Source organism: Plectrocnemia conspersa, unplaced genomic scaffold, assembly GCF_051122295.1.
Source record: "Plectrocnemia conspersa isolate PC_06_02 unplaced genomic scaffold, ASM5112229v1 ptg000005l, whole genome shotgun sequence".
In the NCBI taxonomy this organism is placed as follows: Eukaryota; Metazoa; Arthropoda; class Insecta; order Trichoptera; family Polycentropodidae; genus Plectrocnemia; species Plectrocnemia conspersa.
The window spans coordinates 13655083-13683000 of NW_028277169.1; the positions used below are offsets into that span (position 1 = coordinate 13655083).

The 27918-nt window shown below is 27.5% G+C and overlaps 1 protein-coding gene across 1 annotated transcript in view; it reads left to right on the top strand.

Annotated features, from left to right (window-relative positions):
* Window positions 1–261: 261 nt before the first annotated feature.
* Window positions 262–27918, top strand: part of LOC148234913 (inactive ubiquitin carboxyl-terminal hydrolase MINDY-4B) — a 49900-nt gene continuing 22243 nt past the window's right edge. The window contains exon 1 of the mRNA XM_088186011.1: window positions 262–370. Within this exon, the coding sequence (XP_088042137.1) occupies window positions 262–370 (109 nt within the window). The remainder of the gene's footprint in view (window positions 371–27918) is intronic.

The window sequence follows — 27918 nt, forward strand, 5'->3', positions numbered from 1 at the left end:
GCTTTTAAGGCCTTAGTTCGTTAATAACCGCCGGTGCAAGCTGTCACTGAGGAACGGCTTAAAATCCATGCCGTTTGAGTATACACCAGAATAGAACAAGGGAAAATTTTAATTATAAAAAATCGAAGCTAGAAAAAGCTCGTCGTCTAATAGGAATCGGAAAGCTCTATTGTGCGCACTTTGAAGGATTATTGCACGGGAAAGAGGAAGCGTTCAAGGCGGATTTTTTTTATAAAAGAACTTAAAAACGACGGTCAAGTGATGAAGGAAGATTACGACGATTTGCTGCTGTTTGCTAGTGACGAAGAGGAGATTGTGGAAAAGGAGGCTAGTTCGAGCCAAGTCGATTTGAAGAAAAAGAGGGAAAGAGGTACATTTATTATTTATATTTAATATGAATTATAATAGATGCATCTAAATTTGGTATTTCAATGTTCATTAAGCATTTGCCTGGAATTTTAAATGCTCGTAGAATTATAACATTCAACGGTACTGTTGAAACTATCTAACGCAACGTAACGGAAATGTTAAATTCTCATTTTATGCAGTATAGGGCGATGCACGAACGTTGCTACTAATATATAATTTTTATTTTATTTTTTTACAGTAACTTTTAAAAATATAGAAGAAAAATGACGCAGAATAAATTAATACTCAAAATATTTACTTATTTCCCAAACACAAAATAAATAAAAATCTAAAAATAAATATTTGTACGCAGGCTTTCAGGTATTAGTCAGCGACTTATATTACTGATCTATTGTGCAGTTTTTTTACTATTAACTGACTCTGTCAATCATTTTTATTATAATATCAGATTAATTAAATATTTCAATAAGCATATATTGATTGTGTCTTTTGCAAATAAAGAAAAGATAATCTGTAATTGCTGTAAATTGTGAAAAGGTGGATGACGAAAATTAAACTTTGAGGAACGTCTACAGATAAAAGTCTGGTATTTGATAAATGATCTTAGATTCCACAATTCGAAAATTTATTAGTTTAAATATTGTTACTGAAAAAATAAATTAAATTGATTTATGTAAAAATATATTCTGCATATTATATGCAATCAAAAGCTTCAGCAATGTCCAGTGAACATTTTCATGTCAATTCCTTAAAAGATATGTCTTTGAACTCGATGTATATAGATCTCAATCCTAAAGTTTTTTATACATTGCAATATTAATAGCTTATAACTAAAACTTTACGAATAACCAGTAACACTAGCCAGACAGCAACGACATTTAAAAGAGTTTTTAGTGTTTTTATAGTAATTGATGGCAATCAGTTAATATTTTTAAAAGTCTGTTAAATATAGTCATTTCTGGAGAGTTAATATTATTTTTCAGTAATGAACGCAAAAGGGTTTTATACGGTGTTTCAAAATAAACTTTTTTCAAGTTTAATTTATTAATCACTTGTGCATTAATTCTAAAGATTGTTTTAATGTATTATTAAATAATATAAAATAAAATTAACATAAAAATATACAACAGATAAATAATTAATTTAACAAATTTAGAATCAATATTTGGCGTATTTGGGTTTGTTTATGTAAAACATTCATCTTGAATCCGGAAAAGATCTACGAATTTAACTTGAGTTCAATAAGAACTTTGTTAAAAAAAGCAAGTTTTTGTTAAAAAATCATCTCACGAAACATTAAAGCTCTTGATTTTTTTTAAATATTTTTCATGAAGGATTTTGTACAAAATATTAAAAAAATTGAACTTATTATTATTATTAAATAAAAAATACAACAAACAACGAATATATTTACGTTTATATGTTTGTGTCTTATTGGTAGAATATAAGTTTATCTCAAAGTTTATATCGCTTTTTATATATTTATAAAATCCCAAGTGAATTTTTATGTTCTTAAAGACATTTTTATGTTCTTAAAGACATTTTTATGTTCTTTAAGACATAAGGGCACGTATTTAATTAAATAGTCTTAAAAAATACATTATCTTACAAGCAATATTTTTAATACCTTAATTTTACGAAACAGCTAAATTAAACAAAAATTAATTGCTATATATTAAACACTTATTAATTCAATAAATTATTGTTAGCTTTTTACAATCATTTATACAGCAATTAAATAAAAAAATATCTTGGCTAAAATAATTAATTAATTATTTCTACAATTATTTCTACAATAAATATGAATATATATTTTTTTATTTAAAAACAAGGTTTGTTTTCAATATTAAAATCTTAATAATATTTTGTAAACATTATTTTGCATGACTTAGATTTTTCACGTATTGCTTAAATTATTATCATAAATAAAAGTCAAAAGTCATGAGAAAAGATTCGTGACTATCTAAAATGGTATTATCATTATTTTGTTCTTAAAGAAATATTTTCGTAGAGCCAAAGATAAATAATTGATGTTTTTGGATGCAAAAAAAATAATTCAACAAAATATGGATTAGATTTGAAGCTGCTTAACGCTAATTATCTTCTTGATAATATAAAATTATTAGCATTTTGCCTTTTAGAAAATTATGTATTTATGTTAATTTATGCAAATCACCCTTTATTTATTTAAGAAACGATGTTACATATATTGTATATTAAGAATATACTTTATATCGCGGAAAGGAGCTTTCGGTAATTTATAATTTTAAGCTCTCAACAAAACTTCATATTGAGAAGAAATCGTGAGCGTGCTATAAGAGATAAAATACGACCGTAATACATCACTTAGTAATAATAGAATATGATACTTTAATGCACGAAAAAGCTAAGCTTCTGACAAGAATTAACTATTAAAATTCAGAAACTTTGCTTGGCCGTTTTTTTTGAATAAAACATACATATATGCAATATATTTTGAAAGTTACGTTTACATAGTAGTTAAACCTCTCGAATTAAGTAATTGAAAATGCAAAATGCCGATTAAAATTTATCATCGATTTGTATGCATTCACTTCTGCTAACGATTGCAATTAACTGATATTTCAAAATGATGCAATTTTGCTTTAACAGCTTTTAACTGCTGCTGAGTAGCAAATGAAATGATTAAAAATAGTTTTCATTTGGACTATAAATTATTTTTATTATTTAACATTATATTTGTGACTAATTTTATGTGAATTGAACTTAATGGAAAATAAATGTCTCGAGCAAATAATATGATATCAATGCTTTTTCCAATTATATTTGGAAGAAAATAAATTATTTTTATCAAAAAATAATCTTAAACATAATAAATTATTAATAATTAAGCAAACAGATTGACTGATAAAGAGTATAAAAAATAAAGGTGGCGTTTTTAAATTAAAATACATATATTGAATATTTAATAGCAATACATTTTTTTTTCTACAAATCAAATTAAGGATAAATATTTAAGATTTATTAAAATTTGAAATATCTTAAGTCAGGAATTTTTATAATTTAGAAAAAAAAATTTAAGGCTCGAAAAAACTATTTAATTTATTATTATTTTATTGTTAAAGCTTAATATTTATTTTAAAATAAATTGCTTCAATTTATTACAAATAGAATAAAATTGCTTTATGATGTTGTTTGCGGAAACAAAATGTGTATTTAATTTCCCCTTGACGGAAAATAAAATAGTATACACGTATAAGAGTATAAAAGCTAAATAATTCAATTTCATCAATAGACTTACAGGCTTTTAAAGTTATGAAAAATACTCATTGTCCAATAATTGTTTAGTAATATCGTTCTAAAGCTTTTATAAAGCCCTTTTAGTATAAAATATAATTATTAAACACGTGAACTTATTTAATTTAATTATTTAAAAAATATTGTTAGATGTCATCAGATTCTAATAATTTGTGGTTGCAATACTGCAATAAAAAACTATTAAGCAGATTCCAATTGTAGGATGTTATTAGAGGAATTATTAAATATTGCTATGAAAAGAAATGGGTTGCTAATTATTTTTGTTGGTATTTTTAATCAAGATTAAATTTTATTTTGTAACATAAAAATATTTTTAAAATTACTTCAGAACCAAACACCAATGACAGATATTTTATCACTAATAGAATTTATACTCATGTGCAGACATAGTCTGGTACCTAATCATTATTAACCGTGAATAAAATCTGTTTTTTATGAAACTGATTCCCATTGAAACACTTATTATTTAAAAAAAAACTTTTTAAGCACTATTTTTAAGAGTGGGCATTAAAACTGAGTAACTATATTGCAACAAGCTTTCATTATGAAACGAGTCACATTGCAATGCAGCGACATTGTTAATTTCTTATCCCATATTATATTTTTATATTTTAATAAAAAAAAATATTATTTTCAATACGCTTTTGTGTGCGTATATTCAAGGAGAATTATTTAATTCTCTTTCATTTTTCTATATAAGATCCAAACAAACTTTGCATAAATCAACACCGATCTCCGGACAAAGTAAACGGTGAAAAACTAGCGGAGCCGGGATTACCGTGGTGTTCGTTTTGTGCGCCAAACTCCTGTTGGAGAAATCGACTGAAAAATCTGAAAACTGCTATTATGTCAGGCCGAAGCAGAAGTTACTGCTGAAACTTTTTCTTCTCCGCCGAAGACACCCTGTCTCCCTTCTCAAGAATTTTTGCAAAGTCATAACTTTGTCGAACAATTAATTGAACTCTCAAACGCACCGAATTAGCCCCGCCAAAAGCCGGGAGCGATAATTATTTTTTTCATATTTTTTCCATCCAATTAGACGGTTATTAATTATCGAGTTAGGTCATTATTAAAAGGCGATGACTTGTGGGTATGAGATTAACCCTTCTGTATTATGATTTTATTTATTTTATCGAAAAGGTAAATATGCAAAGATAATCATAAACGAAACATTTTTAGGTATATAAAATATATATAATATTGCAAAATATTTTTTTAAATTGATGTGTTAATTATATGTATTAGTAATCAAAATATTATTGTACATGACCTTTTATAATATAATAGAATAGAAAAATAAGGATTAAATACTAATTAAAATATATTTCTTAAGCGGTATGTGCCTGGCATTTTTTTGTAGATTTAGATAATCAGGTTGTTCTGGTTATTATAATATGAAAAAATAATGTTAAGCGCACCGAGCAAGCAATTGTTATAGTGTATATTAATATTATTCGAATATTAAAGTCATATTGTTTGTAGCTAACAAGTTATATGTTGAAGTACACTCATGTGTTGTAACATAACATACGTTAGGACAATGCATTACAACCGTATAATATAATCAGTACCTTTAAGCAAATATTAAAAGTCCAAACTGAATTAAAAAAAATTGATAAGTTTTAATATTTAGCATACTTAGTGCAAAAAGTAAGCTATCCTTGAGATAGAATATAGTAAAAGCGCGAATTCACCAGTGTAACACACAACTAGAAACATGTCTGGACATTTATAAAAAATATGATCAACTTATGTAATAGCAAATCTTTGTAATAAATTTGAATGCTTCTTAAGACAATCGTGGACATTTTTTTCATAAATAAGACATCGTTCAAAATGGCGGGCCATTATCCCGCCGCGATGGGGTCTCAAAGACGGGGGTGGCACACATGGGGGGTAGCTCGTCAATTAATCAACTTGATGGTGTACAGAGACCCACTCCGGCAAACAGTTATACCGAGGAGCTATTTATCAACGTCGTTAATCAGCGGCGGAATCCCAAACAATGCAATGCCGAATAGATTGTTTTATGCCAAGCATTAGCCGGTGATGTGTGTGTAATATTACACAACACGCCGTGAGACCGTATAACCTGTTCCGGAATAAATTTTGCACGCGGGACCAAAGGGCGTTTGAGGGGTTTGCGTTGGTTTAATTATGTTTTATCGCCGACGGGATAACCCGCTAACGTGATGGATTGGAGGTTGGCGCCGGAAGTCTCGTTGGTGCTGTTTAAGCACAGTGTACATAGATACGTAAACATACAGGCCAGTGAAACGCAGTGGACCGCAGCCGGGACGTAGGTGTTTTGACCCTAGATCAAATTCAAACACGTGTTGAGGCGATTCAATAGAATTGCATTGAATTGACTACTGCGGTTCACCAAATCCAATTTGGCTTTGTTACTGCGACGGGCACCTTATCGCAGCGTGCACTCCAAAGGGTACTGATCCAACACCGTAGAAATTGGTCTTAGTAGTATTACCCTTAACACCCTCAAGGACTAAATATTATATTTCAATTGCTTTCATATATTTTGAAGTATTTTATTGTGTGAGACTAACTTGAGACGCTCCTTCAAAATAAAAACATTAAATTTAATTATATGATTTCAAGATGATTACCTGATAAAAGTTGATACAATCAATTTTATTTTATGAATAAAAAATATATTATATTCTTTTACATCAAATAATATTTTTATTATTATTTGTGTTTATTGTTAAAATTATCTAATTTATGTTACTATAATATATATGAATAGAATAACAATTCGAATATCGAATAGTAAATCTGAAAATATTAGTGTGGGGGCCGATTCAAGTTGGCGACCTTGGTGCTACGCGGTTTACAGGCAACATTGTGTAGCGATGTGACGGGATAATGACTGATCAGTTACGTTACAATAATTTTAATATTAACTATGTGAACCTAAACGATACATATGTTTCAGAGCCAAAGCTAGTAACACACTAGCTGAATTCGAATAGCTTATAAACTATAAAAAACAGGAGCAACATTTAATATTATTTGAAAAAAAAAATATTCCACAAGTAAATCAATAAACACAATGACAGTGTATAGGAACGTATTTATTTGATGGAATTTAAATTTAGCAGTATTTTCTTACGCATAAAGATTTATGAACAATTTTTCAGTAAATATTTCTTATTTTTAGTTGTATTTAATAAATTATTAAGTATAAAGCATTTAAAATCACTGAAAATATAATTCTTTACAACTTCAAATAAATTGATTTATGGTATTCATTAGAGTAATATATTTTTTTAATTTAATTTAATACTTGACAGTTTTTCATCAAGGATGAATGTATGTTTTTAAATATTATTTGCTATGATTTTAAATTAAATTACTAGTATATTTATTTTAAATAGTAAAAATACCGAAAAATATCTATGTAACAAGATATATAGTACTAACAATATATCGCGCACGTACAAATGTAGAAAAATGGTTTAAACCTTTGACGTATTTCGTCTGTTTATAGTTTAGTTGTCTGTCTATGTTAAATATACATTTTAAAGCTTATTTATTCCTTCAAATGTACTATCGATAAAGTTTAAGTTTTCGCCAGTAAATTTCACAAAAGAAACTTCAAAGTTATCGCTCAACAAAGCCATAATGTAGGATATCAGAGCTAAGTGCCATATGTTTGAAAGTCAATATATTAGATTTTAGAGTTGCAATAAGTTAAGAGTAAAATTTTGTGTTATATAGGGAGATTAAATTTTAACTTGTATATCATCAGTTCAAAAAATAAATATAATATAATAAATTAACAACTAATCAATGCCTGAATTTTTTCAACGAAGCTCTAAAAAAATATTGAAAAAATATTAAAACACACGAGCAATATAGACATTATTATAATTTTTGCAGCTGTAGAGGTTTAAGGCCTTCCAACAAAAATATAAGGAAAACGTGAAAAATAAATGGAAAGTGAACATTTATTTTATTTTTAATTAGTACTTTAAATATCAAAAATAATAATTTAATAAATATATTCTTAAAGACTTGTATTATTAAAATAATATTTTTTATTATGAAAAGGTTACACCTTTAAATTTAAATTATCTAAATATACAAATAACAACAAAAAACTTGTAACATAAATGATTATTGCATTTTGTAAAGAAGATTTTATTGTCTGGTTACTGTATGAGTTACAATAAATAATGGTATAAAACTAATTAATTAAAATCATTTATAAAAATAATGTTTTAATCTCTTTTGAATAAAGTTAAAAAACACTAAAAAAATACCTACTTATTTATAATTAAGTACAGCAAAGTCCTTGATATGTTTTAAAAGTTGTTGCCGCATATAAAATATTTTTAAATTAAGAGAAAATTACTCCACTTATCTCTTAAACGAGCAGTGGCTTCTGAAATTTGCATTCTTAACTGATATAACAACAAAGTTTTAAATAAAAGTTAAGAATATTAAAGTTCAAATAAATATAATATGTAAAGCCATATCTAATATAAGTTAATAAATTTGTTTCATATTAGCTTGTCATTATGCATACAAAATTTTTATATAAATTCACAATAATATTAAATATTTTGTATAAAAATTCACATAGTTAAATCTAGATAAAAACGCTTAAACTAATGATATATAAATTGAAAAACATGCAGTTTTATTAACTACATAATGCAAGTTTTTTAAAACAGTATTGCAATAATACAGAAAAATATGTATATATTTATTTACTAATTTTAAAATTTTAACATTAGATTGAAATCAAAAGTTTAAGGTACTAAATTATAACTCTACTTTGAGATCTTATAGGCGATTACGAGATCCTGGTGCCAAAATTTATTTGTAAAAACTTGATTAATTGTTGAGCCACTATTAGGGGTAATGGACCGCCATTGTAAACGACATCTTATTCTAAGAAAAAAAATGTTCGCGTTTTCTTGTTCCGTGGGAATTGAATGATAGGGTTAAAAAAAAACAAGTACGAAAACGTGAATAATTACGGTCGTTAATCATAATAAGTTTTGTGGATGTTCGCGTTTTTTGGCTATAATAGGCATATAAATGTTGAGCTTAGTGGCCATTCGATAAAATTTATGCGATATTCTACTCTAGATAAGGATGATCAGATCGGATAAGAATTAAAGCACCTTCAGCTGCTGAAACTATAATGAACTCTATATTTGGTTTGTGTGTGTCTGAGTATGTTTATATATGTGTGGCAAAACACTGTTTTAACCTGTTTTTTTTTTAAATTTAAGGTTAATATTATTTATATTTACTGAGAGTACATAAAATGAGAATAAATTAGTTGAAAGTTTCCTATATGTAAACCCCATTAGAATATAATTTATTTGTCATATAAATTCTGTATTGCGCAATATTTTTTTTGGTTTTATTAAATTTTTAAAATTTTTAAAATTTTAAAATTTTTTTGCTTTTTAAAAAAATATAATGTTATTAAGCGTGAGAATAATATAGATGTTTTTTTTTATATATTCATACAGTGTATATATATTTATATATATACATAGTTTTTTATACGTGTGATCGTATGTCATTGTTAATGTGTTTGACCTAATTGACAGTACATAGCTTTGGGAGATGGAAGAGCTTGGAAATCGCGTTTTTCTCTCTCTTATCTTTCTTGCCAAAGTTTTGATTTATGTTGTATAATCTTGAGCGTAATCTAAGTCTTATCTCAGCTGAAACAGATTTTATAGTTTCGTTATCTATGACTCACAAGTCACTCAATCGAGTAAATATCAGTAAAAAAGTGAAACAAATTTGAGCTTTAGATTTTTGCATCAAAAATAATTGCTCTCTAGCAATTAACTGTATTTTTTATGTCCTCAAAATTATAAACAGTTTGAAGAAGTAAAGATACATTTATAGAAAATGACTAGAGGAAAATAAACAACTGTTATCCTTAATCAAGAGTAAGTAGTGTGTCAATAAGTATTTGCAGGCACATTTGTTCCGCCTGCGTATTTTAATTAAATAGCAAAGCAAAATTCCTAGATCTTTGTAAACATCCTTCGTAATCAAAATACTGATCCGATTGAATTACAAAATGTAAGAGAATCATTTGTAAACGTACATAATCTCGTGATAATGGGAACTTTTACTAGTAAAATATGTTGATTTAATTAGTACATTATTTAAGCAAAAATATTTTATTTAGGTAAATATACATTTGTAGTGTAAAATTTCACACATATATGTTGGGCTAATAAATTTTTATTTGTATCAAATTAAAGGTTGGAATAGCGCAGTCCGCAACGTCTCAGATTATTTACCGCCAGGTTACGGGTTCGAGTCTCAGCAGAAAATTTTATTAGTCATATATAATAGATGTTATCGATTCACAGACTTTCAGTCTGGCGGTTGATACTTATGTATAAACTGATAAACCGGTTTAACCGTTCTCAGAAAATTAAAATATTTCGTATGTTTTGAATTTTAATTTAAAAAAAGCAATATGTATATATTTGTTTAAGATTGTACAAAAAACTACAATTTCATTGCTAATCAGAATAAAATAACCAGAAAAAAAATATATAATATATTGTATTTGAGGGTATACATATATTAACTTTTTTTATTTATGTTTGCATAGTAGATGTAAAAAATAAATTAAAAATTGTTGAATTTGAACTAAAATACATTATAATGTACAAAAAAAAATTTATTGACAAGAAAAATGCAGCTAAAATTTAAAGGAAATATGTTTTAATATTATAATACAAAAATAATTAGGCCCAGGCCGGGACAAAATAAAATTTTTTTAAGCAGCAGTTTTAATTTTTAATGTCGAAATGTTTTATTAAAACAATTTGATGTTTTGACTGAATTGATTAATATTAAATTTAAAATACATTTAACCGGTAAAGAAACGCGAGTTCAACGGTTTAATATATGCTGCGGTTTTAACGCGAGTTTAGATAAATGGATTGAAATGCATTTCAACGTCCAATTGCTAGAGCGCACAACACATTCAAGTACCTAATAAATCTAGGCTAAGCCATGTGATTTAGTACTTTTTTCCAAACTCTGTTTGCTTTTATATACGATATACATTAGTCTTTTCTGACAAAGCTATATTAAAAAGTGTTTGCTTTGTCAAATTAATGTTTAAGTAGAGTTATAGACTGATAAAGAAAATAAAACGTAATAAAGATGTTGTGGTTGTTAATCATGACAATTTCATCATTTATTAAGGAATGTATAGATCTTAGATTATAAAAATAAAATGAACTTAATTAATATAACATTATACATTTTTTCTGCGCAACTAATTAATTAAATCTTAAAGCTTAGGTTACTACAAATCGTTGGCAATATATAAAATTATCACTGGGTCTATAAAATATTTATTTTGTTATATGTAAATATAGATATATAATTAGCTATACCCGATCGATTTAATATCAATGCCTTACTTTAGCTTTAACCCAACTTACACAAAAGGAACATTAGCAAAATGGTATGGAAGTGCAAAACCTTTTGCGTTGAAAGCGAAAGCGGTCAAATTGACTGCGACACGACCCTTTCGATGGGCCAACATTGAAAGGTAAGTAATACGATTGCTTTATAAAATCATCATGTGTGACTTTGTGTCATACCTTGCCGAAACCTGCTCAAAGCTTTAAGGGATGAAAGCTCTGCGGAGCGCAGACCCTTGTCACTCACCAAGAATGAAGGATTTTGCTAAACACCTTTCTATATTTGAGATTTAAGCTATTTTTCCATCAACGTAAGTATTTACAAAATTTATATATAATAATATTTATTTTGTACTAGGAAAACTCATAAACTATGTATCAGTTAACCAAATCTAATCTAGCGCCATCTCAAATTAGAAGTGAGCCTTTGTCACCGAGTAGGCACAGAACCACGCTGGTTAATCAACAACCTGTTAGTTCCCACATTAAGTGTATATAAGCTAACAGGTTGTTGGTTGATATAAAATGGATACGAGGGTGAGTCATATGAAAATATGAAAATTGAGATAGAAATTAATAACATTGTGTGCCAGTAACAGTTTCTTATTTATTTTAAAGCAACGATTTGATCAAAATTAATCATAATTACTTGAAAGTAATTATTTTGATATATAAAAATGAAAAGTTATGATATTAATATTTATTGATTTACCTTTACATTGCTAAAAAAAATACTTTTCTTAACGTGGCATCTAATGTAAGAATCAACAGTATTATACATATAATACAATAAATTATTAGGATGAGCTTAAAAAAATCGTCTAGTTAGTGGTTTCAGTTAAAGAATAATCACTTAAATCACAAAAAATAAAAACAGTGCATAGTCTCGGAATTTAGTTGAAACTCTTACATTACATTTATTTTTGATTGATTACAATCACGTTTTTTCTAAAAAAAAAACTATAAAATAAACAACGACAGTCTCTTATTTATAAGCAGGCTGTAGAAAAAATTAATATATAATCAAAGTCCGTTATACAATGAAATAGATTTGGTTTATATTTCTTAATAAATAGGAAATTGAATTCAAATTTGAATGAACAACTTATAAATCAACCAAATATAAGTGATTAATTCATGCGATAGTATTAAGATCGATTTATCTTATTACAGTATTATAGTTAAGGACCAATAAAAATTTACTGACCATTGAGCAATAAATTAATTGAGCGGAAGTACTCCTATGTTATATATTATAGATACATGCGAGCAGGCAAAAAGCTTGTGATTTAGAGGCGAAGATGTGGCTCAAATTTAACAAATTAATAATTGATTTATACCAAGTTCATAATGATATAACTGTTTTATTACTCATTAACTATAAATCTAAAAAGAGTCAGTATTCTTGTAAATTATTTGGGTTAACATTTTATATAGACAAAAATAATTTATTATTCATGTTGCTTTTATACTCGTATCATACGTAATGTTAAACTAGCCGTTAATAAAGTATAAAACTTACACCTAAGTGCTCTATAACTCTTAAGAGGTACTTGAAAATTATAATTTTATTCACTCGTTCATCATTTGTAATATTCCGTTTGACTTTTATGTGCATTATTATGAACCCACTTTAAATAACACTTTAAAGTTTGTAATCATTGAACTATGAAGCTCAATTATATCATTATTATAAATAATTTTTTAATACATAATGAAAAATTCTGTAATAATAATTTAGTACTAAAATTTTATAAACGACTTAGGAAATGGCAAAAATTCAAGAACAATGTTCTTATTAATTGTCCAATTAATATTCTGAAGATTGCCGAAGGAGTTAGTATCTCATGCAGGTCATGAAAAGAGTGGTAGCCAAATGTGCTTTTAAACTGTTAAATTTTGAGCAAAAATTGCATAGTAAAGACATTTATGAGCAATGAATAGTTTATTGAAGTCCCTAACGATTTAAAATTTTTAATGGTATGAACTTATTACGATACTATAACTTCATGGATGTGTAATTATAGCATTGAAAAAAGGTTTTCAATTCCAATTACGTCAAATTAAATTTTTTTTCTTTAAAAGCTCAGCGGGTTTTTCTTATAAATCGTGAAAATTCAACCTACTTAATCGTGGCTTAAAAAACCAGTAAAATGCTTTAAATAATTTTAATATTTTTATATTCACCTTACCTTTGCACATGTCAGAAGTCAATGGTACTCGTATAATAACGACTGGATGAGTTTCTCACTCGGAAACTTCTAATCAACATGTCGAAAATTAATCAGAGCACTCACTAAAAATTCCTACCCTTAAGTGGTAAAAAAGTTCCATGTCATAATTGTCAGAAGATTTAAACAAAATTCCTGAATTTTAATTAAACTAATAATTCATGCTGCAACAATATTATTACCGAGATACAAGTATATACCCTGAAACTTTTTTGAGAAACAAGAAGAGAGAGAATATATCAAAAAGTGCATTTAAAAAACGTTTTATGGATTACAAAAAACACTGATATTAGTGTATATAATCTGATAAAATATTACTATGATTATTTGAGGTCATGAGTTTGAACCTTGCACAGCATAAACAAACATTATTAAACATGTAATACGTTTACATATTTTAAAAATGATCGCTCCTTTATATAGAGAGAATTATGATACAATTTTCCTTGGTATCGACAAATAATCAAGTTTGCAAACCATGCATGGAAAATGTACGTCGTCCTCGTCGTTCAGAGAGCATTATTCTTAGATAGGTAAAAACAAACTTACGTGTTATGAGTAAAATAATGTGTTATCTTTTAAAATATCGTTTTACTTGGTGTGTAAATTCAAAGATTGTTGTGCCTTGCTTACTCAGATTAATCCTGGTCCTCCCTCAAACGACTTACATAATGTATCGTATTACTATCTCGTGCTTTAGATGAATATAAAAATAAATCGTAGAAAGTTTCTAGGAAGCGAGTAGCAAACAAAACAACATAATAAACACACATAGCCGCCCGAGACTCAAGAGTGCCTTTCCAAGGAAAATTCTATTTTCATATCGATAACGCGTGCAATTCAATTCCAAAAAGTTTTATAACGCCAATGGATAGATTCGCAATATGGCGTGGAGACAAAGAAGTAAACTTAGCTAGCGGCCTGAACTAAATTTTCCAATAACTCACTTGATAGAGCTCTCCGCAGTCTTAAAGTTTGCGGATATAAATCATAAAGTAATATATTGAGTGGAAAAAATGTCCTGCGGAATAACTGCGAGATGTAATATAATTGGCAAAGTTTCATGAAGGCGAAACCTAAATGTGAGTTACTTTCTTGAAAATATGTCGCGTATCCAATTAACCCTTTGCTGAAAAGATGTTACGATTCACTGATACATAAGTGCTAAAAAATGAGATGAAAATGATAATACATATAAATAAAATTTTATTAATCAATAAAAAAATTCTAAAACTAATATTTCCTGTATATTTTAGGCCATACTAAGTAGCTGAATGACAATATATAAAAATAGTGAGGTAGTTTTCGAATTTATTGTCATAATATTCGCACATTTGTGGCGTGAAAAATACGTTTACTTTTTTTTTGAGAAAGCTATTGTCAAATGAAAATATATAGATCCATGCTAATCTAACGTTTTTATATTATTTTTTGAAAGAGCAAGCTTTATTTGTGTAGGTCGTAAGAATGGTTTTTTGTTATTTTTTAAGAAATAAATGTTGTTCTATGAGGTTATGTTTTCTTTAATAATGCTCACTCGTTACTCTGCTATTCTATAAATACACGTATTTCGCAAATCCTTCCCGCAAACCTAGAAATACAAAAAAAAAACAAGGAGCCCATGATGTTTTGGTCTCCAATATAAATATTAGCAATTTAATCCTTGATATTAAATTCTTTCTCTGTTGTACTATTTTACAGCTTTATAGCAATTGAAAAAACATGAATTAACTCAGTATATAAAATCATTATTTAGTAAACATAGAGAATCCATAACAAATTGGTATATACTTGAAACGCAATCGTATGTATTATATTAAAGTCTGAGGTAGAGTATGCTACAATTTTTTTTAAAAAACAATAAGTCAACCGGACCTAATTTGTTCTGAAGAATCTAAACAAAAAAAACTTAAAAATCTCCACGACATTCTACAAAAAAATATACTTCTCTGGAAAGAAAATTATTCAATATTACATATTTTTAGAGAATAAAATTAAAAGTGTCTCGTGAACTCACAGAAGGACCCTCCACTATATTTTAGTAATTTTGAGTGTCTAATAAGAAACAGGTGATTTTCATCATATTAAATGTCTCTATACAACTATAGGGTTTGCCATTCAAGCTTAATGAAATGAATTTATTTTAAGTAAAAAGAGCACTGTATGATTTGCCATTAATAATGTTTTCTTTTCTAAAAATTTTATTAAGCATTTTTTATTAAAAAAATTAAATTTGTACGAATATTTTTAAAAGGTTAATAACGACTGCTGTTTTTTATAACCCTGCATAAGTAAAGTAGGGTTCATGCCGAATATGCATACATCTTGGAAAGTTTTAATGGGGGTCTAGGAATGACAAAAAAATATTTATGTAAATATTTAAGTAATGAAAAAAGACACTCAGATAAGAAATCTTTGTAAAGGTTTTAGTGCCAGATGTATGAAAATATGCATATTTTCTTGGAAGTATTTGAACGACCAATATTTTTTTTCGATTTTCTATTACTCTAACCGGCCGGCGGTTTACATTTGTTTTGGTGAGCTAAGAACCTGCTCTGATAAGAATATATTACGCACGGGAATCAGCAGAATGCAAAACGATTAAGGGCTACTTTATATTTTTTTATAATCCGAAATTTTTTTTATTGTTTTTGTAAAGTAACAACAGTTGACAATTGTCTCACGATTATTATTGGTCTTAATGTTTTGGTAAAACAGTTGTAAATTATCAATTCTGAGCTAAGTTCGAAATTTCAACGGGCAATTATGAATAACTAGCTGTCGGTACCTCACTATCGTGAGGTACCGATAGCTAGCGAGTGTGCGAATACCGGACCCTCAACTTTTTGGGTTTTAAATATAATTTTTGCTTCGTTCTGATTTTTTAAAATATTTTTTAAAATTTAATGGTTCAAATTGGACATTACTATTTAGGATTTTCAATGATAGACAAAATAGTTCAATCTATAAAAAACTACTTAACATTTTCAATTCATTTGAAAATAGGTTTACAACTTGACTAAATATTTCCAGAAGAAAACATTTTATATTATTTATTAGATTTACAACGTTAGGTTTTATCGTTATATTGAAACTTAGATATTTAATGATAAATCTAAATATTGTATATCATTTATGAATAGGTTTAAAACTTGGCTAGATAATAATAAATTAAAAGTTGTACTATGAAATTTCAATACAGCGAAGCTCACGGAACCAATAAATAAATTTTGGTATACTGAAAATTCGTTATATTGAACGTAAGGAAGATGATATATTTTATTTTTAATTATCACATTACTACAACATCAAAATAACCTCTTATAAGGTTGACAGATAGTTTTTTGCCCATTTTTAAGGATACTGTATGAAACAATAAAATTTGTGAAAAAAATGTTTTATAAAAAAAGTTTGAGGGTCAGCGAAACACCTGTAATGTCGCTTTTGAACACATCTGTCACACACCACGTCAAGAACGAACTGAATTTGGAGAAATATTGTGTAAAGTTGCAACGTCATTCTTAAATTCGGATCAAAATATTTCGTTATACTGAGATCAGTCTTCGTTATAATGAAAACATTTTGTATGCAAGTTTTTCGGGGACAAATTAAAGATTCGTTATACTGGGAATTTTGTTATTTCGGTATTCGTTACAAAGAGATTTCGTTGTAATATTTTTTAAAATAGGTTTGTAACTTTACTAAATATTATTAAAACTAAAAATATCAAAATGTTTTCAACATAAAAAATAATATTAAAACGTAACATTTTGTATCATTTAAAAGTAGGTTTACAGTTTAATAAATAATAATAATAATAAATAGCATCGGTTACACATCCGCTCAAAAATATTACTGATATGAAAAAATATTTTGTTACACCTTACTAACGCTACAACACAATCGATCATATATAGTTAGTGCAATGTGAGTGATTATAAGTCATTTATTGTGTTTTAGCGTATTTTATGTGTTTGAGTGCCAGTTTTAACGCTGCATAACACAATTATATTATAAATTTAAATTTTCGTAATAAAAAAGTTTTTTGGTGACACCATAAGTTACTTTATAATTTAAAAAAAATAATTCTATGTTTTATGTGTAAATATAAAAGTCAGTTTTTAATTACATTTACTAATGATAAATAAACAATAAACTAAAGATATCAAGCACCTAATCTGTTACTTTAGACCAGAGGTCGGCAAAGTGCGGCTCCGGAGCCGCATGCGGCTCTTTGGCCCCTTAAGTGCGGCTCTGGCACAAATATCCACGCGCATTCGATTTAAAAAATAAGGAAATATGGAGCTCTAAATTTAAACGTCCTTGTGTTGATTTGGAAAATTATAATAAAGGTTTGCTAAATTAATAAATAGATTTGGCTCTCAATTATTTTTAACCGTTGTAATGTACATATTTGGCTCTTTGGCTAATAAGTTTGCCGACCACTGCTTTAGACCAAAAGTGCGTTTTAAAAATATTAATAATTTTGAAATCTTTGTCTTTTTTGATTAAAAAATATTTTGATTTTCATCTTTTTTAAAGTAAATGTTTTTCTGCGCAGCATTATATATTTTAATAATTAATGAGTGTAAAAAGTTTTCACTATATTTAAAATTAATAATAAACTAATGATATTTAAAATCTATAATAAATTGTTAATATTTAAAATCCATAATAGAATAAAAAATATTTTTAATGTTCAAAAAAATATTTTGAATAAATCTTGAAATTTTATTTTGAAACTTTTAATTTAAAAAATATTTAAATTAGTGTTATACATTTTTGTGTAGTTTACTTTCAAAGGCGTCAGTAAGAGGGATTTTTGCAATACTGTGCGCTTAGTAGTTGGTTGGTAATGAATAGTACTTATTTTGAAACTTTGCCCCTTTTTGTTTAAAATATTTTTTAAAGCAAAGTTTTAAAAATTCTCTAAAAACTAAAACTTTAAATTGCCAACGTTCGCCAAAATTTAGGTACATATTTTTTCTGTATAGAGAAGCTAATACATATCCACATTATTTATATTATATTTTAAATCTATAAACTAAAAAAATATTTTAAAAAACATTTTTTTTGTATTTGATGATTTTTATACATATTTTAATAAATTTTATACAATTTAAATCGTTAAAATAAATTTCGCTCGTTAAAATCAATTTCGCTCGTTAAAATCAATTTACTTCGTTCTCAAGCGCGGGACTTCCCAAATTTGCTTTGACAGTTCTTCTGTCACTCTGGCAAGAAATATGTTATAATCGCGGCATTTTTGTTACAAAGTGACAATTGAAGATGATTCAAGTGATGCAGCATTTGAAATTATAGACAAAACTATAAATTGCGGGTGTGCCAGTAAGTGTTTAGTTATAAATGAATAATATAACACGGTTATTCTAACAAAATTACTATTGACTTTCCAGGATCTAATATTATAATAAGACAAACAGCGGTGATTTGGCAATTAAAGGTATACATACCGAAGTTAATTAAACATATTACAATGCTAGTAATAATCAAAAATATATGACATATTGTGACAATTTTGTAGAAGATGAAAAGATGCCAATCTACGTGTTTAATCCTCTACAGTACATCCATCAATTGTGTTCTTTGGTTGTCGTTTAAATTTAATTTATGGATTATATTAGTAGTAATAATGTGTTCAATGTTTACTCTTGATAGGAGTCTTATTGTTTTTTAATTATTTTTCAGAAGCAATGATGGAACAATTTGATGACCTATATGGCTACAACGTAGAATTAGTATATATAAACATAGAGTTAATCTTTTCACGTTGAAGTCACTGTCAGCAAGTATTATCTTTTTATAAAGAACATACTACATAAGTTTGATGTAACTGAATATCTTAAATTTGGCTATTCAGAAAGAGGAATGATGGCACAGAACAAAAATTGTACCTATTTTGCCACATCGGAATTAAAAATAACCCACTCTTAGATATTTTGGCTATCGATTATTCCAGGTATGCAATCACATATTTATAATCTTATATATAATTGTTCTATCATTGTAAAATGTCGTTTATTAGATAACATCCAAGAAACTACACATTTATAAGCTGTCCGACAGCGCCGATTTGATCGACATTAACTTTCAATCCTCACATACTAAGGATATATTACACGTTCATGTTTAAAACATAACTGGTTAATTTAAAATTCTTAAAATCTAACGTATATGTGTATTAAATCGGAAAGCAATGATAATGTTTATGTAATATAAAAGAAAAACTCACTTTCCGGCCTCGGAGCCCGGCGACGGGATTTCAAAATTTGAAGATTTCATTACAAAGATTGTTTTATGATTGTTTATCTAATTTAATCAATGTATTCTTCTTATCCTAAACACATTATGTATATATTTAATTTTCATAGTTATAACACACCTAGTTAATTTGCAATCCGATTATTTATAAAAGCAAAAACTCACTTTTAGGCCTCGGAGCCCGTCGCCGGGAATTCAAAATTTGAAAATTTCATTACGAAGATTATTTTATGATTGTTTATCTAGTTTAATCAATGTATTCTTCTAATCCTCAACACATTATGTATATATTTCATTTTTATTCAGTCAAATGACGAATTAATGAAAATTATTGTCGCGTAGCAAAATTTTATTATTAAATAATCATTATTTAAAAGCGTTGTCATGGTACTGTCTATTTGAATTTGAATGCTTATTTTTCATTGGTCGAAGCTATTTGAATATTTGAATGCTTATTTTTGATTGGTCGAAACAACAGAACGCATTACCGGCGGCTCGAAAATCAATCGGAACAAATTCAATTTTAATTTTTAATATTATTTATTATTATAATTAAATATATTTCCTTTGTTTACGTGTATTGTTACACACCGTTAATACAAAGCGATACGATTTACAGAGTAGATAATTGAACGGAGAATGTTTCGTTTAAAGTTATGCGCGTCCGGATACGGAAGCGACGGCGGAAGCGACGGCTTAGAACAATTATATATAAGATTATTTAATCATAGAAAGCAGACATTGATGTCTTTAATTAAATATTTGCAAAATCCAGAATCTTTCACCATTAAAAAAAAAGACTTTTTTAGTTATTCTTCAAAAGCACAAATGTGTAAAATAAGGGAAAAAATATTCGCAGATTATTCAACGGTTCGATCCTTGGGACTCATTAAAATGCATTAAATAAACTTAAAAATTAATCATTGGCTCAGTAATTAGAGAAAGAAATTTCTTTGTGTTACAGATTTCTATAAAAAAACCGACATAAAACGAGAGGAATTTTTTCACGACCAAAATTTTTTTAACAAAAAAAGGAACGGGGATGTGTTCTACTTTAGATCGCATGTGTTTTTTAAATTTTTTTTTAAAGAATAACATGTAGTTAGGTATTTGTAATACTGAATTTTATACATTTTTTCATTTATCAAGTTTTTTGCGAATTCTCGAGAAATATGAGAAGTGAATTCGAGAATTTTCATTTATCAAAAAATGAAAATCAAGAAGAAATCAGTATGGCTAGCCATGATATATTAATATGGAAATTAATGATATATACTATAAGCGGGGAACGTACAGTAGTAGCCAAAATAATGTACTAATTTTGAATAGTTTTTAATGAAAATTTCTGTATTAAAAGCATGTGTTTTCATACAAGGGAATCAAAAATGTTTTAAATTACCACACTTATTATTAATTAAATTAAGAATGGCAGTCCGGCCGCAGACGAGAAAGGCTGCACATGCCTTAATGCCGGAAAAAATATATTTAAATACATTTTGAGGTGAAATTATATTTATTGTAATATAAAAGTTTTTCATTGAAATTATAAATCTGATTCTAAAGCACTGAGAATTAGAATCCCTAGCAATGACATACATATACATTTTTGTCATTCATCTTACTATTTAAACCGACATTCGCTTAAACAAACAAATCAAACAAAACAACAACTAAGATTCTCCAACAGCGATTTTCGTAAAGATGACGCATACCTTTCTCAGGTCCCCATAAACATAAACACACCTCCCTTGAATCATATGAGTGACGTGTGTCAGAGAAAACTTGAAATTGTTTTGTGTCGTGCGCTATATAGTAGCAGACGAAGAATTTTATCGCCGCCCTTGTAATTTAATGCGATTGTGCCGAACAAAAGGGGAAGTAGTTTCAATTGTGCTTATAGCAAAGGTTCCGTCGGCTTAACTTTGCACTTTCGCATCAGAGACGACGGCGAGAAGGGCGCGGGGAGAGGAGGAGGACATGTGATTTCTGTATGAAAGTTTCGCAACGTATCAAAAGGAAAACTATTGAAAGCACGCACAGACACATACCTTTCGAGCCTTTGGTGGCTCTGAATCGCGTGCCGAATGCTCCCGTGCCATACCTCCAGGCATTTTCACACGTGTGGTGGACGTGGTTAATAGAAATAACAACGGCCATGATACGTTATCATAAATGGCGCACGCTATAATCAGAGATTGTGTAAACGTAACGCAATTTAAATATCACAACTTTATAAAATACTTTTACGATTTATAAATTTAAATTTGTTGACATGGGTATTTTTGGATAGATTTATAAATGTCTTTATTATATTTTGCATCTGCTTGTTGCAATAAAAAAATCAATTCTGCACTGGCAGTCTAGAAGAAAAAATATTCTAACCAAACACATTTATTTATTTATTTAATACTTGTATAAAGACATAGCATATTTACGCAAATAAAAAAACAGAGAAAAAACTAAACAAAAACTAATAAGTACACTTGTTAACGCGACTCGAGGGAATCATATCTCAGCATACCTTGCAAAAATTTTATGGATAATAAAAATATATAATATTTATATCTTCTCATGTAGTCAGGTGTCCTTTATACAGGCCAAAATATTTTTCTTACAAAATTCGATACGCATACATTCTTAATTTATTTTATTTGACCCTTGACAATCATTAGTGAAATATCAGCTCCTTAGGATAACGTTAACACGTGCCGAATTGACGACAAATAGATCATAGATCTCCGGGTGACATTCATTTACCCACTAAAGTATGAAACTGAGAAACATGGAACATGCTTTTGCAAATGTTCGCTTGTATTTATATTAAATCCGATACTTATTTTTTTTCATTAACGATGATAGAAAATGTAGCATCTACCTTTTCCGTCATTTACAACGGTTCTGATTTTTTGTTGTGCTAATATATCGGTAATTGCTCTAATCTAAGGATTAAAATATTTTTTAATTGTCAGCGTATGTCTGAATTTATTTAATTTATAATACAAGAAATAGTAGAAAATTTATATTCATTTGCTGTAGTACTTTTTTGCGTTTCTTCGAGTGGCAAAAATCCAAAACACTAATGATGGATTTATTTATTGATTCAATGGTTCACTTATTTAGAAATAAAAATAAAGCATTATCAAAGGTACAATACGGGACTGATACCGTTATGGTAGACAATCCATGTGGATTTGCGAGTGAACGCTCCAGAGTGGATAAAATACTATCCAGCGACAGATCCTAGAAAAGACGTAAGAGTTCAACGTGGACACGTATCATATATTCGTTGATTCCAAAGCAGATTACAACAGTGTATATATATATATACAAAAAAAATGTATAAAACAATAAAAGAGTTCAAAATTTATGTTAACTCACCAACCTTTTTAAAATATTAACATAAAGAAGCGGAATCCGAAGAAAAAACAGGCAAGGCATCACTTTTGCATGCCTGCTTTTAAATATATTTAAAAAAATGTAGTTACTGTTATAAATACATCATATTTATATTGAAAGCCGTTCAATAATATACAACGAGTAGCGAAATCGTATATATTGGGTACAAAGACTAGACTTATTCAAGACAATATTCCGCGCGTAATACTTTTCTGGGGTTTTTTATTAATGAAAAAAAAAAATATTCAGTCTGCATAAACAGTTTATATAAATCCGTATATTCAATGATAAAACAGCAGTACTACTATACATCTTTTAAGTAAATAATCACGAAAAAGATTATTAGGCCTAACTGCTTCGTTGAAAAATGAAAAAAATATTAAAAAAACTTTTAGATAGTACATTGCGTAATTAAATAAATGTCATGTCTTTTTATAACAAAAACAGAACATAAAAATATATTTAAAATTTATTAGGTGCCCCTTTTGAACACTTGTCCACGTGGCAGCGCAAGGTGCGAAGCTCTCCGTGCACATTATCCGAAACGATTTTCCGTACCATGTGAATCTTGCTACAGCATGCAATCGCATTTGCTTTCGTATCGAGTGCATGTAACTGTTACGCAAGTCTCGCATTGTTACCGACTCGATATATATGCTAAAATCAATATAAACACTCGGAATGAAGTGAAATTTATATAAAAATCTACACCGAAACTCCCTAACGATTCCATTTTATACGCTTTGCGCACCAGAGATTACGATCTTTGATATTTCTTATTTCGTATATAGCATTTATATATAAATGTATTCAATATATACAATTTATGCACAGTTGAATCGATCTGTAATCTTTTGTATTCCTTCGTTTTGATGCGATGTCTTATGCGAGTTATCTTTCAGTCTAACAGTCAGATTTGAATGCGATTGATTGAAATAACAAGAATCTTTTATATTTATTCTTCAGAGAGTTAACTATTAAAATTTTATATATTATTTAACGCTTGTTAAAAATATTACTGTGTATCAAGCTTACTTTTTGCTTTATAACTTCATAAAAACAGTGTTTGTAAATTTATTTTTGCTTTAATCATAGGCGCAAAACCGATGAAATGAACTAATAACACGTTGGTAATGAATTTGCAAAACAAAGCGAATACTCTTAGGGTCTAAAATTTAATATTCTAAACGATATTGTATTAAATAGAAAGTAAAATGATTTTAATGCCCTTTGATGGTTTCCAAGTATACATTAACTTTTATTCATGCCCGTTTATGTTAAATTAACATTGACTGGCGTGCCCTTCGGTCGATTTGGCTTTTTAGAAGTCGAAGGTGAACTTGAAAATACCACTTGACCCAAGAACAATATTACAACACGAAAGTCGAGCGTTTACACAAGCGATACTCAATGAATAAATTCGACAAGGGTTAACCTCCATGAACCTCGTACTTTAGTTAAAGAATACACTTTTGTGATAAAAATAATAATTAATGGTTTTAAAAGTAAATGTTATTAATTATTTCATTAACTGTTTTTTATTTCTTATAGTTTTGCTTAAATTGCGTAACTTCAAATAGCTTTATATTAGAAGGTTATTTTCAGATTTATGTTTTTGCATCAAAAGTAATGAGGAGTATTATACATTGCACTGCTAAACTCATTCTGATATGTATATATGTATTCAAGTCGCATTTAATCCAGAAAAGGTTGATATGAATAGATAAAACACATTAAGCCTGTCGCTGTTTTTTCGGAACATTTTATAATTTTATTTTTCATTAAATTGTAGCTAGTGATGAATTGTAAATATTAGAATGGCTGTAAACCTTATTGTTTGTAAAATTATTTTTGCGGTAAGATACAATTTATTGTTAAGGGATATTTTTGAAAATCCCTCAGTTGCTGGCTATAGAGTGCCACATAGTCGCGATTGAGTCCCTTATTCTTACCCATGGCGGTTAGAATGTTAACGTTTGAAAACTTTTTTTCTACTACCACTCGAGTTTCTAGTAACTAAGAACTTTTAAAAATTAGATTTAAGGTTCAAAAGTAAAAATATGTGAAGAGTGCCATATTTTTATATTTTTATATTTACGTATTTATTTTTTTTACAAAACAAATTTAAAATAATACTAAATGTGCAAAAAGGTGTATATATTGAACGTGTGTTTAATCATATGCAAATAAGAGGTTGATTCTTATTTTTAAGTTTATATAATACTCGAAAATATTTGTGCAAAAGAAAGTAAGACATTTTATATGCATTATTGAACTGCTAAAATAGTTGTGCATTTAAACCAATGAGTAAATGTATTATATACATATATAGAACGTAAAAAAATAATATATAATCTGATTAAAATAACACTAAATCTATACAGCATCGATAAATGTAGAATATTATCGTCAAATAATCTAGATTAGGATTTAGTTACACGCAGTAAATATAAAGTGTTTTTTTGCAGAAAAATTTGTTATACACAAATATCTGCTTAGTAGAGATTTTAAAAACGCGGTACAAGAAGTTACAAAAAATATTAGCTGTTTTTATTGAGAAGGTATATTTAAACAAAATCAGATAAGATATAATGCATGTAAATATCTGTATTTTTCTTACACATTTACTACTACATCAAACTACTTTTTAGATTGGCAAATATTGATATTAATAGTCAAATTTATATAAATATTGACTTATTATTAAATACTATTTTGTATATTTAGTTAACATTTACCTTATATAAATAATTAAACTTGTTTGTGGTACATTTATTTGTTACATATAAAGTTCAACGTTTCATTCTTAAAATTTTTATTGAAGTTTATAAAATACACATATATGTGTAATACTGGGAAAAACGTCAATCTGCGTTACTGTAAAGCTTTGACTTTGAAAGCACTTTACTTTTAATCTGCTATATGTTTTCCTTTGTGTCGATGTATTCTTTTGCCTGTCTGCCGCCATATTTTCGACGGATGTTTGCAAACTCGAATACGTGACGAAAAATATGTTGTGGGGCGCTATTGAGAAAATGTGAAAAAAAACAACATTTGTGTAAACAAAATGCAAAATACAAAAGATTTTTAGTACATGTATAAATAGATATAAAACAAGGCTCCCTAAAAATACATTTTTGGATTTTTTACATATAAATTGCATGGATTTTGTAGACATGGCTTAAAATAAATAAGGTTTGTTTCAGCATTTGTGACATTGATAAAATATAAAAATATTATATATATATATATTTATATAAAAAGTCTTATTAATTTTAGAAAATTTTAGTTATTAATTGTAGAAAAAATCAAATATAACTTAGGACTGATATATTATATGCAGTCAAAAATATCACAAAGAAGCATAGATTAGAAAAATAATTGTCCAGTACACTTACAAAACAAAGCACATATACTAAATGATACTAAACTATCTTGGTTAATTGTTCATAATAAAATTGCTCCATTGCTTTATTAACGTTGCTTAGGTTCAAAAGAAAACTTATCTGTTAGTAATCAAGTAAAGGATAAGCTGCTTTAAACTAAACTAAATGTTTTAAACTAAAAAAGGTTATGTAATCCCTGTTTTAAATAACTCATTTTATAAAATATCCAGCAATTTAGATAAACTTCTAAAGTTTCAAGACAATAAAACGATGGAAACTCTTATTGTTAGTTTATGTAAACAAAGTTTTTAGTTATGTTAAGTTGTCAGTTTTTCAAATTTTACAGTCTAATAGAGTTATTATTTTTGTTTTGATAAATATATCCTTTTATTAATGTTATACTAATTTTAATAACTCAAGTAATCGTTTTAAAATTAGAACTTTTTTAAATATTGGATATGTATACACATTTATCGAGTATTTATTTATTAATATGATAACCTGTATTTGTTAATTTATTTTATATACGTCAGGTAGGTATTTGCGTGTAGTATTGGAAGGAAATTGCATTCAATCGCAAGGTGAGTGCAATTAACTCTGATTAGAGTGCCATTCGATCCATTGAAAACGCGAAAAGGAGAAAGACAATTATGATTGGAAAATTGAACAGAATTGCATCGGAATTCAAGTAGCGTAGACCAGTGGAACGGAAACTGGCATTTTGCTAAAATGCAGTATCATCGGTTCATTTTCAATAGTGCAGATTTTGGTACGCCTCTCATTTATACAACTTAGTACTTATTCAACTTATCTCAATGGCTTACTAACATAAATATATTGCATGGAAAATATGAAAATATTTTAGGCATTTATATAAGATGCTTAAAATATTTTTTTAAATATGTTTAATTTTTTGAAGTATTACAGTTACATATATAATATATTTGGAGTAACATAGAATACTCTTAACTTGTATTTAGTAATTACTTAATTAATATATGTGTATTTTTACCAGTTTATTTATTTTAAATAAATAGATAGATTTTCTTTGAAAATAAAAGATAAAGCGAATTTACACTGATTAGTCAAAATTTGTATGTAGAAAAATTTATAGTCAACTATAAATGCACTTTCTAGTATTTATGGCTTTATGATATTTTTTTAAATAATATCGTTAGTTATAGTGCTATGATTTTGTTGTATTTTATAAAAGTTAATTAGATATTTTTCACTTAATAAAATGTTTCATTGAAAGAAATAAGTAGTAGTTAAATGGTAACGGTGAATATAAGGGCTGCAATAGAACTTTTAAACCAAGGTTACAAATTTTACATACAGTACAATCTAGAAGTTTGTTATTATGTATTTTTTTATTAGTATTACATTGATTGAAAAGGGACATCCATTTTGTTACAAAAAATTGTACAAATACTTTTTGCAGCAGATGTGATTATATAAATTCATACAATAAGATTTTTTTTTAAAAACAAATTTATCTTATTATTTTTC